Genomic DNA, 12,459 nt, shown 5'->3' with positions numbered 1-12,459 from the left:
AAAGAACATCTGTAAAAAAATTGAAATAGTAACCATATGCTGTGCGTGGGTATGGTGTCTGGAATAGAGCTGTACTCACGTGGGGGCACAGCCCCAGTCTTCCTGATTTAAGGCTTGCTCTGAAGCTATGCACCTTTGAAACACCATAGTCTTGAGCAACCATGAAATAATATGGCAATAAAGCAGATTTTTTATCAGTTGAACTGTGAGCAAGACAGAGAGTAAAGAGTTTATAAAGGATAAAACTCCCACATACAGAGAACTTGCAAGTAAGTGTTTTAGGGTATGTAAGGAAATGTATTGCTATAAGAGAGAGTGGATACATTAAATGGGGTATATCTGGGAAAATAACACAATCCCCAAAAAGAACTTAGGATATTTAAGAATTTCAAATGAAACAGTAACTCGCAATGAGAACAGAAGTAAGAATAGGCAGAATGATAAAGGGTCCTTTCCAAGGCATATTGGTGAAACTGAGAAGTTGGTGAAACTGAAAGTAAACTCTTCAGTGGATTAAGTTGACATAGCAGAATTGAGAATTAGTGAATCAAAAGTCTCAAATGAGAAAGTCTGGATGAGCAAATCATCTAGAATATAAAATAAAAAGACAGAAATTGACAGTTTGAATGTCTATCATTAAAAAATCTACGAACAGTAAATGCTGGAGAGGGTATGGAGGAAAGGAAATGCTCCTGTGTGTGATGTTGGTGGGAATGTGAATTGGTACAGCCACTATGGAAAACAGTATGGAGGTTCCGTAAAAAACTAAAAATAGAGCTACCATATGACTCAACAACCCCACTCCTGGGCATATATCCAGAAAAAAACAAAAACTCTAATCCAAAAAGATACATGCACCCATATGTTCATAGCAGCACTAGATAAAGCTTTACTCAGCCATAAAAAGAATGAATTAATGCCATTTACAGCAACATGGATGGACCTAAAGATTATCATACTAAGTGAAGTAAGTCAGAAAGACCATATGATGTCACTCACACACTGTGAAGTCGCTCAGTCATGTCTGACTCTTTGCAACCCTATGGACTGTAGCCTACCAGGCTTCTCCGTCCATGGGATTTTTCAGGCAAGAGTACTGGAATGGGTTGCCATTTCCTTCTCTAAGGGATCTTCCCGACCCAGGGACCGAACCCAGGTCTCCTGCATTGTAGGCAGACGCTTTACCCTCTGAGCCACCAGGGAAATAAGATACAAATGAACTTATTTACAAAACAGAAGCAAACTCACAGACATGGAAAACAAACTTATGGTTACCAAAGGAGAAAGAGACTAGGTGGGGGAGATAAATTAGGAGTTTAGGATTAGCAGGTATAAGTCATTATATACGAAGTAGATACCAACAAGGACCTACTGTATAGCACAGCACGCTATATTCAATATCCTGTAGTAGACCATAATGGAAAAACAATGAAAAAGAATAGATAGATCTACAGCTTAACACTGTTATATACCAGAAACTACTACAACATTGTAAATCAATTATACTTCAATAAAAAATAATTTTTAAAAAGAGGTTAAAAATATGAAAGAGAAGTTAAGAAACATGGAAAACAGACTGAGTAAGGAGTTTCCAAAGGTAAGAATAGTAGGTATCAGGGAAGAGATATTCCTTAAAGTTTGACAATATGCTGGATTTGGAGAGTGACGTGGGTCTTTAGATTGAAAAAGCCCACCAATTCCTTGGAGGATAAACAAAACAAAAATTTCCACTTCTAGGTCTGGTGAGTTGTAGATCAAGCACACACACACATACTCATTCTTGCAATTAGAAAAAAGCAGATTACCTATGAAAAAACTGGGAACCAGATTATCAGCTCATATATCAGGACCTGTAACTGACAGCCGGGTACAATGTAGTGATGGGTTGTGCCGCGCGGCCTGTAGAGTTGATTTACAGTGTTGTGTTGGTTTCTACCATGCCGCAAGGTGAATGTCATGCACATACATACGTCTACTCATTTCCAGATTCTCTGCCTATATCGTTCTTTACAGAATATTGAGAAGACTCCCCTGGGCTACTGGGTACGTCCTTGTTAGTTATCTATTTTATATAGTAATGTGTCTATGTCAATCCCAGTCTTCCAATTTATCCCCCTCACCCCACTTTCTCCCCTGGTAACTGTGTTTGTTTTCTACATCTGTTGACTGTTTCTATTTTTATGGTACTTGATTTGTATACATTTAATAGAGGTAAAAGAGAAAAAAGGAAAATTTTAAAGATATTTTTTAGTATACATTATCAGCCTATAGTGGCAATGCATTTGTTCATGGATTAGCATCAAATGCATAAGACTGTATGCTCAAAATTATGTAAAAGCATGTAGAATTTCAAAAGAAACAGTAGGTAAAATCTACTTTTTAAAGAGCTTAATTACATATTAGGAAAGGAAACTAAGGCTTTATGGGATAATAAAAGGACTTTATATTAACTCTCACTGTCCTTTATTTGGTGAGAGAAGTTCAGTGCAAAACTAGAAGCTCTTACACTCCTGTGATTCCTTTAAGTGAGCATGCATTCCAGTCTCTTGGAAAGCTCCTCCTTATTTCACGGTTGTGGTCGCTTCTCTTCTAGCTAGGACATACTACCCCTGAGTGGCTTCCTGGGGGAAGGGAACCTGAGCTCTGTTTGTCTTTTTTGCTTACCTTTGTCCTAACTCCATAGCTACTGCGTCTGAGCCTCTGGAGTTGGAGCTTAAGGGAGAGGTGGAGTGGTAGTGTTGTATTAGTTGCTTAGTCGTGTCTGACTCTGTGACACCATGAACTGTGGGTCTCCAGCCTCCTCTATCCATGGGATTCTCCAGGCAAGAATATTGGAGTGGGTAGCCATGCCCTCCTCCAGGGGATCTTCCTGACCCAGGGATCAAACCTATGTCTCCTGCATTGCAGGCAGATTCTTAGCATCTGAACCACCAGGGAAGGCCTATGGGGAGATAAGGGGAACAGAAATGTTCCTACTTGCTGGTACTGTTATAAGGTACCTTTCTATTGCCTGGTCTTGACAGATTTTTGAAACTGACTTTCTTTTGAAATTTCTTGGGTTCTTTGGACATCTCTTGTTGCTGAATCTCTTTCCTATGATTCTAGCTTACTTTCTCCTAAGACTCTAGAATTCTAGAAATAATGTTCAGTTTCTCCAGTGTTGAGCTCTGTTTACCCTTTGGGGTAGCCCTCCTAGGTAGAACCTAAGCCAGCCCTCCATTGGGACTCTCACTTTCAGATTTCCCAGATGGTTACTGAGAAACTCGCACGTTTAAAAAATCTGATTAATATCCGGGAGTTGAGGCTGACTCTGATGCAACAGTAAATCTCCGTCATCCTAGCTCAGCATTATCGGTATCAGGAGTGGGAGTCAGATTCCAGTCTGTCGTGTCCTTTTATCTGTGAGGAACATCAGTCTTTCCAAGATGTTCCATTAAAACTCCTCTCTCTTCATTTGAGGCAGAGAGGAAATACACTGGTTCACATCTTGGATTTTATTTTTTCTATTGATAGCCTAATAAGTTAACCTTTTACTAGTTCATGGACACTAGCAGAAGCCATGAGGCTCATGATTTAGAGATAATGGACTTTATTATTCACAGCATAGCAAGTAACAAGACTATTGAGTTTGCATTAGTTCCTGTAAACCCCAGTGGGGTGATGGAGAGGGTCTGAGTGGATGCCTGCACAAATAATAGATCACATTACAGGAGAGAAACAGAACTTGGAGAATCCACTGTTTTTATATTAATAGTAAGGAGTAAGTAAACCTATCTTTATCCCAGAGGGTGACATTCCCAGAGTATAAATAATATTACTATATTCGTTGTTTTGACTCTTTTACATTGTTTCTGACTTTGATAAAGAAAAGTTAAAAAAGTGAGTATTTTTAAGTTCTTCAGTGGATATAAGAAAAAAATCATAGGTTGCTTCTTTATCTCATCAATAAGCTCTCTTACTGCTTGGGATAGTTTTTCTCTAAGTGAAATGATTAGGGACATTTCTTGTTTCTGATCAAATAGTGATTAACAGATATTGTTGGGGTCTTTCTTTTTTCAGTAAGAAAAATAAAAGTTTCCTCATACTCATTACTAAGAGTATAACTGCCCTAATGTTCTGTTAACTTTTGCTATTTAAAAAGAATTGTTTTATCATACCATACTAGAGGAAAATAATTGCAGTAATATTTTCTCTGGACCTAAAAGACAACATTCTGAAGAATTTCTATTTAATTATGTGGTAAAACCTTAAAAGCACAAGTACTCATCCAGTAAGTAAATTCTGAGTTCAAATTGAATTGTAAAGATGTCATATTTTCATTATTTAAAATTGGACCAATAAGAATGGTGTTTAGGGTCATCAAACTGCTTATTGAAAAAGAACTGTATCAGTAAGTTAGTATGTAGTCAGTTAATTGCTACATCAAATTTTTGTTGCTACATCAAATTTTTGTTCATCTTTACTGCAATTTCACATCTTGCAATATCTCTAGCATTAAGAAAGGAAGTTACTTTGCGAAGTGGTTGCGATTATGAGCCAATACATGGCGAGGTATTAGTGGTTATTTGTGAACACTAATGTAGTACTACTTTCAGCAGTGCTGGTAGCTAATAGAAAGAGGTTAGGAACTAAAGGCTAAAGGACTGGGTCTGCCGTGTATTAGTTGTGTTACCTTGGGAAAGATACTTTACTTTTTAAAGTGCTTCCTCATCTGTAGAGTGGTTACAGTATATCTGGGCAATCTAGTTGTTTTATGAACTTTTTTCTCAATGGTATTATTGTCAGCATTCCTCTATTGGCAGATATACTTTATTGGTAAATAAATTTCTGTATCAAAAACTAAAGTGTCCCAAAGCTAGCTATATCTGTGGAGATAAATCTGTGTTTGGAAATATCTATTTCTTTGTTCTGGGGTGGGGGTTTCTGTGAGTCTGCACGTGGGCAGCATGTGTACCGGTGATGTGTGTGCAGGTGACAGCCCCTATTCATATGCGTGTGCTTACACATCTGTGTATTCTTTATAGATGCAGTTTGTACACACATATGCCTGTGTGTGTGCATTTGGGTATCAGAGGACTGAATAGCCCTGTCCCACTGTCGTCCACCGGGCTCCTCTGTCCATGGAATTCTCCGGGCAAGAATACTGGAGTGGGCTGTCATTCCCTTCTCCCTTCCAGACTGTCTTCCTGACCCAGGGATCCAGCCTGGGTCTCCTGCATTACAGGCAGATTCTTTACCATCTGAGCTACCAGGGAAGCCCCAGTTATTTCATTAGCATTTGTCTTTTGGAAAATGAAAGAAAAAAGGAAAACAGCATGATTTGCTCATATTTATGTTAAGTAAAAGTTTTAAATTTTATGTTAGTGTTACAGTAGGTACTGTTGCATTTTAAATTCCTTTGAACACTGTCAAAGGATATAGTATGTAAACTGTTTTCATACTGCAGAACCTTTCTTTTGAGACACTGATCTTTGTAAGCACTCAAGTTTGTCATGTATTCTCTTTTTTCGTATAAAAGGGAATAACAGCTTGAGATTTACAACTTCTCAAGCTATATATTCAGGAAATTTTGTTGGATTAGTATCGTTAGTAATTGTTTTTGGTCTTTTAACAGCTCAGCTGTTGTCATTTGTATGTTTTCCTATCTGTCTTACTTTTTCTAAGATTCTTTCTCTCCTTGTGAGTTATTAATTTGATTCTTCAGGCAATATAGAATAGTGATTAAAAGAGCAAACTCTGGAATCCCACTTCCCTAAGTTCATGTACTTGTTTCACCACTTAATTGAACGGCTTTCAACAAACTAACCTTCCCGCCCCTCAGTTTCCTCACCTGTAAAGTGAGGATAATAATAGCATTTATCTCATATGTTTTTATTGAGAAATGAATGAGAACAAAATAGAAAAGATTTCGTTTTATAATAATATAAATACGAGTGGCAAAGTGCCGTTTTCCTGGTGTTAATCTAGCTCTCATCTCATTTTTTCCTTTGGATCTTGCTTCCGTTCCTACTGCATCTACTTAGTCTGGTTAAGATTTCTCAATTCCCTGCCTACTATAGAATAGAATTCATTCTGAGAAATATCACCCTCTGTCCCTTCCTTTTCAGTACCTGAGGCAAAAATAATTGACTAGTATTTTGAGGCTTAGAGTTTAGGGTTTTTTTTTTTTTTTTATGTGTTAACAATATGGGAGAACTATCAGGACAAAAATTACAAATAAACAAGGGTGATATGACCAGGTTTCCAAAAATGTACAGTAAAATATGTTCCCAGTTCTTAGATTTTAAGTGGGACCAGTCTCTGATTTTTCTTTATCTAATTCCACAAATATTTTAGTCATTTCTTAGTGAATATTTATGATACTTCTTCTCCCTACAATTATTATTTCTTCTTTGTGACCTCGGGGTTTATTCTCTAACTTTTTAAAATGTCAGAGTACATGTGCTTAAGATCCCTTTCATGTTTAGAGAATGCTCCTCTCTCCTTCCCTCTTAATTTTTTTTAAGTTTTATTGAGATATAATTGACATATAACATCATACAAGTTTACGGGATATGCAGCATAACAATTTGATATATGTATATATTGTAAAGTGTACCACAAGAAGGTTAGTAAACACATCTATCACCTCATAATTTTATAATTTTTGTATGTGTAGATAGGAACTTTTCAGATCTATTCTCATAGAAACTGTCAGATATACAATAGAGTATTATTAACTACAGTCACTATGCTATCCATTACACTCCAAAATTTACTCATCTTATAACTGGATGCTTGTATACTTTGACCGTTCTCACCCATTTTCTGCCCCTGGCAACCAGGAAGCTGTTCTCTGAGTTGTTTTTTTTTGTTGTTGTTGTTTATTTTCAGAGTGAGCTCATACAGTATTTAACTTTCTTTGTCTGACTTATTTCACTTAGTATAATCCCCTCAAGGTCCATTCTTAATTTTTTCTTAAGCATTGCTAATGAATATTTAGAAACACAAGTAAGATTCATCTATAGTTTAAGAAATCCAGTTAGTATAACTCAGGGTTCCCTTTATAAAGGAAGGTTGTATGCAAGTTTCACTGTAGTAACCAGGGTGAATCGGAGAAGGCAGTGGCACCCCACTCCAGTACTCTTGCCTGGAAAATCCCATGGACGGAGGAGCCTGGAAGGCTGCAGTCTGTGGGGTCGCTGAGGGTCAGACACGACTTCACTTTCACTTTCACTTTTCACTTTCATGCATTGGAGAAGGAAATGGCAACCCACTCCAGTGTTCTTGCCTGGAGAATCCCAGGGACGGGGGAGCCTGGTGGGCTGCTGTCTCTGGGGTTGCACAGAGTCGGACACGACTGAAGCGACTTAGCAGCAGCAACCAGGGTGAATAGACTCACTGAAGTGAGAACCAAGAGCTTTGTGCGATACATTGGAACGTGAGATTGACTAGAGAGGGTGCCTTAGGCAGGACGGTGTGTATGACTAGATCGGAAGTTACAACTTCCTCAGCCCCTTCCTGGGGCTTCCCTGGTAGCTCAGATGGTAAAGAATCTGCCTGCAGTGCAGGAGACTTGGGTTCAATCCCTGGGTTGGGACGATCCCCTGGAGAAGGGAATGGCAGCCCACTACAGTATTTGTGCCTGGAGAATTCCATGGACAGAGGAGCCTGGCGGGCTACAGCCTATGGGGTCGCAAATAATGGGACACAACTGAGTAACTAACACACACATTGGCGCCTTCCTCCCAGAGATTCCTTTGTGTCTACTAGTACTGAGGTTAGGGAGAAGAGATGGTTTTGGATAACCATGGGCTCTTGAGCATCCAAGGGAGAAGAGAAGGAGAATTCTAAGTGAAAGTATGGAAGGCAAGAATATTTTGCAGTTGTTATATACATAAGCCACTCTTCTGAATGTCGTGTAAGGAAACACGGGAGTCTCTTATATTCTGAAGCAAAGGAAGATTTATTATACCCTGCTTTCATTCTACATGGTTCCTGAGTAAGAGTTGTAATGTTTTGATTATGTATCTAGTAAGATGGGCTTTCCTTTTACTCTAATCTCTAATTTGTAAACAAAAGCATAACTATGTTATAATCCAGAGATAAACAGTATTATGTGGAAACTATAAGGTTGCATAGTCTAAGTTGGTATTCCAAGCAAAGTAGGGTGTGTATCATTATGTTAAAGAGTGGTATGTTAAAGAAAAAAACTTCTGGTTTATTATGATATCTCAAAGCCCTTTAAAAAGAGAGTGATTAGGATTGATCAGTTTTCAGATTATTTTTATTTATTTTTTTAAAGATTATTTTAAAAATGAAAAAGTACACACTGCTTTGATTAATCTGTAAGCATTATGGGCTCTTTTCTACAAGCTCTTTAAAAAGCCAGTTTTGAAACACCACTGCTGCTAAGTCACTTTAGTCATGTCCGACTCTGTGCGACCCCATAGACAGCAGCCCACCAGGCGCCCCCGTCCCTGGGATTCTCCGGGCAGAAACACTGGAGTGGGTTGCCATTTCCTTCTCCAGTGCGTGAAAGTGAAGTCGCTCAGTCATGTCTGACTCTTCATGACCCCATGAACTGCATCCTACCAGGCTCCTCCGTCCATGGGATTTTCCAGGCAAGAGTACATTGCCTTCTCTGTGAAACACCACTAAAACATCATTAATACTCAGAAAACACTTAATTTTATACCCCTGTCCTAATGAAATAACTTGTACAATTTGAAATTCTATTTATCTTTTATCATAGTCTGGCTTGATTTATAATGATTACCAACTAATTTTGATTCCTTTTCTCATGAAAATTAATATTCTCTAGAAGAAAATGATGTCATTTCAACAGAGAGCAAGGAACACAAATATTAACACAGATAATCTCATTTGTATACCTTTGTAAGGAAATCGTATGTGATGTCCTTAAAGCTACAAAGAGTTTCAAAACACTAGAGGAGACTAAGGATCTTACTTAAAATGAAAAATATAGATTTTCTTTTAGGTTCTCTATTTTCTTCCATGCTGATTCTCTTCTGTTTGCCACAGGTAAAAATAAATTTTCCCAGCAACCCATATGCTTTTCCCCTTGAACATTTATAGGCTTTAATAGCAACTGTCTATTTTGCTTTTTATTGCCATGGTTATTCAAGGTAAGCATTTTGCTAACATCTCTTAGAGAAAATCAATATATTTTACAGACTTTACTTTGTATTGGCACTTTGCCTTGTAAGTAACATAAAATTGGGCTCATTGTAGGTGTTCAAGGAGTACCTACTAATTGATTCATGTCATCATCTACAAGGAAAATATTAAGTAACTTGCCCCAAATTGCTAATGATTCCCTTTGAAAATGCTCAAGTTTTCCTCCTGGTCTGGCACAGTTTAAGACGATTGTATAGCACCTAAAATATATTAATAGTTTGATGAATTCCAAGCCATATTATAGAAATGACTTTTCTCTTAAGCCTTGGAGTATTACTGTTCCATTTATGAAAATACCTAAGTTATATTTGTTTTTAAATATATGTCACTATAGCCAAGTGTCTGTCAGTGAATAAGTGGATAAAGATGTGGCATATATATTCAGCAATGAGGAAGAAGGAAATCCTGCCTTTGTAAACAATATAGATGAACCTTGAGGGCATTATGCTAAGTGAAGTAAATCAGTTAGAGAAAGACAAATATGGTATGGTATCACTTCTTTGTGATACCAGAGAAGAAAAGCCAAACTCAAAGAAACTGAGGGTTGAGTGGTGGTTGCTAGCGACTGAAGGGGAAAGGAAATGGGGAGTAGCCACAGGGTGCACACTTTCAGTTACAAGATGGATGAGTTCTGGGGACCTAAAGTATAGAATTTTGATTACAGTTAGTAATAGTGTTATTACGTCAAAGCTGCTAAGAGAATAAATCTCAAATTATGTAATGGGGTAGAGCTATTATGCTATAGTAGCATCATTCTGCAATATACAATAGCATGAAATCAACATGTTGTACACCTTAACTTACACAATGTTACATGTCACTTATATCTCAAAAAAGCTGGAAAATAAAAATTTTGTGACTAAAAGTAATATATAGTAAGATGTTAAATTCAAGTAACTAATGCTAAATGCCATAAGGATTTACACCATGGGATTTTGTTTTTTTTAATGTTCAGAAATTAGTATACCAGATCAATTTTGTTTGTATAAGATGGGAACTTAGAAACTAATGTGATCCCTATATATTAAGAGATTGGGTTTGACTTTAATCAGTAGGCATATGAAATACTAGTTTTACACCTTAGAAAAAATGCTTAGAAGGGAAGATGTCTCTGGTGTTACAAAGGTAAAATATGAAATAATCTGGGGAAATTTAGTCAATGTATTTACCAACAACACTATTTAAATTGTGTAAGTGAAGCATTTGTAGCACATATTCTTATTTTCAGTGGTTTCAACTATCAAAAATTGGAGAATAAATCATTGTAATGAAATATCTCTTCTTGAGATCTTTGATAAAATTTTTGTTTTTTAATATCCAAACTTAAAAAAATAAATGCTTAAAGCTTGGTATTCACTTTTGTTCTCATCTTCCTTCTCTTTCCCTCTCCCCAAAGCAGATTGCCAAACTGAGGCAGCAACTGCAACGTAGTAAGCAGAGCAGTCGGCACAGTAAGGAGAGAGATCGGCAGTCGCCTCTGCATGGCAACCACGTAGCCATCAGTCACACTCAGGTAGGCTAACAACTCGCTGTCCAGATTGGAATAATTCCTTTCAAAGGGTTCATTGTAAGGAAGAATCCATCCTTTTAGGATTAAAAAAAAATTAATGTACATCTCTAACTTGATTAAATTACAGTGTTTTTTATAAAAAAATGTTTTTGTTTTAGCCATATGTATAATCTTTTAATAATAGACATAACAGAGTGTAATGGTCTCAAGGATGATTTATACTGTCCTGGACTGAAATCCTAGCTCATTCACTGACTAAGCAACTCTGGGCATTTTCTTATTTAATCTTCTAATAGTACCTTAACCCATCTATCTCTGTGTCACTTTGTATATTTTACCCCTCTTTACTTATGAAGAAATTGAGAATTAGTGTTTTTGTCCCCCCATCCTGCCAAACTTGTACTGGTAGATCCTATGGAACAAAATTTAGGAAATGATATTCTAAATTTACTTACAAATATTAATGTACATTTTAGTAAATCAAATATAGTAATATAGCAGAAGCAACCCAAGTTGCATATCAAAAAATTTTTTAATTAGGGGTTTTTCACAAATGCAAGGATGATTCAGCATTAGGAAATGCATTGTTAGTTCATTGCATTAGAAAGTCAAAGCAGATGCTGAATAACACTTGATAAAAACTCGGTATCCATATGTGATAAAAACTTATTTTAAAATAGGATACTTCCTAATGTAACTACCTGCAAATGTGGTGAGATCCTAACAGTAAAGTACTGAAAGTATTTCTGTTAAAAATAAAAGTTAAGTCATAGATGTCTGTAATTATTCATGTTATTTGCTAGTAGTTTAGAGGTTCTAGACAGAGCAGTAAGAAAAAGGAATGTTATCACTATTTGTGATATTGTTGTATATTTAGAAAATTAAAGTGAATTTGTTAAAACTATTAAAACTAATGATAAGATGAAATGGAAAATGGCAATACCAAGTATTGATGAGGATGTGAAACAATCATGACAACTACACATTGCTGGTGGGAACACAAAATGGTACAGCTACTTTGGAAAGAAGTTTGGCATTTTCTGAAGAAGTTAACATACACTGACCATACAGCTCAGGAATTCTACTCTTTGGTATCTGTTCATGAGAAATAAAACATAATGTCTACACAGAGACATCTATATCAATGTTCATGGCAGCAGCATTTATAAAACTCAAAATATGGAAAGCAGCAAATATCCATGAATTGGTGAATAGATAAACAGCATTTCATACATCGATACAGTGTAATACTATTCAGCAGTTTTAAAAAGAAGGAACTGATGGTATTTATGACAACTTGGCTGAATCTCAAAACATCATGCCAGTTAAAGAAGTCAGAAGCAAAAGGCTACATTACCTTACATCTTCAAAAAGGCAAAACATTGCCTTTTTGAAAAGTATTAGAAAAGCTGACTGTAGAAAATCCCTAGAGACATTTTTTTGGATGACAGAAGTTTCTAAAATGTGATTATACTGATAACTGGATGACTGTATACATTTACAAAGCTCAAAGTATTGCATACTTAAAATGGGAGCATTTTATTGTACACCAGTTACACTTCATCAGAGCTGTTAAACCAACATTGCAGACATTTCAAGAGAAAATTCACATATACTTTCCTTTTTTTCTTCTTAATCTGATAGAATTAATATACCATTCATTCTTATTTGTTTATTTCAAGCACCTTTCCTGTATATCTATTGACTTACTGATTAACAAGAAAAGATTTATACACTTGTTCCCAATTTACATTGATTTTTTTTGGCAT

At 36.4% G+C, this 12,459-nt stretch overlaps 1 protein-coding gene and 1 long non-coding RNA gene across 19 annotated transcripts in view; one reads left to right on the top strand and one right to left on the bottom strand.

Annotated features, from left to right (window-relative positions):
* Nucleotides 1–12,459, bottom strand: part of LOC147374610 (uncharacterized) — a 310,540-nt gene that overhangs the window by 242,858 nt on the left and 55,223 nt on the right. The gene's annotated exons all lie outside the window — the stretch shown is intronic.
* Nucleotides 1–12,459, top strand: part of GLCCI1 (glucocorticoid induced 1) — a 107,806-nt gene that overhangs the window by 67,178 nt on the left and 28,169 nt on the right. For 2 of the 4 annotated variants that reach the window (XM_086397670.1, XM_086397668.1), the window contains exon 4: nt 10,580–10,693. In XM_086397670.1, coding sequence (XP_086253796.1) covers nt 10,580–10,693 — 114 coding nt within the window. Of the gene's footprint in view, nt 1–10,576; nt 10,694–12,459 lie in introns of all 4 variants that reach the window. The other 2 variants (XM_086397669.1, XM_086397667.1) reach the window with 1 other exon arrangement.

Source organism: Bos grunniens, chromosome 4 (genome assembly GCF_055505025.1).
Source record: "Bos grunniens cultivar Pamir isolate PY7600 chromosome 4, Bosgru_T2T1.0, whole genome shotgun sequence".
NCBI lineage: Eukaryota > Metazoa > Chordata > Mammalia > Artiodactyla > Bovidae > Bos > Bos grunniens.
This window is presented reverse-complemented; position numbering and strand designations above follow the sequence as displayed.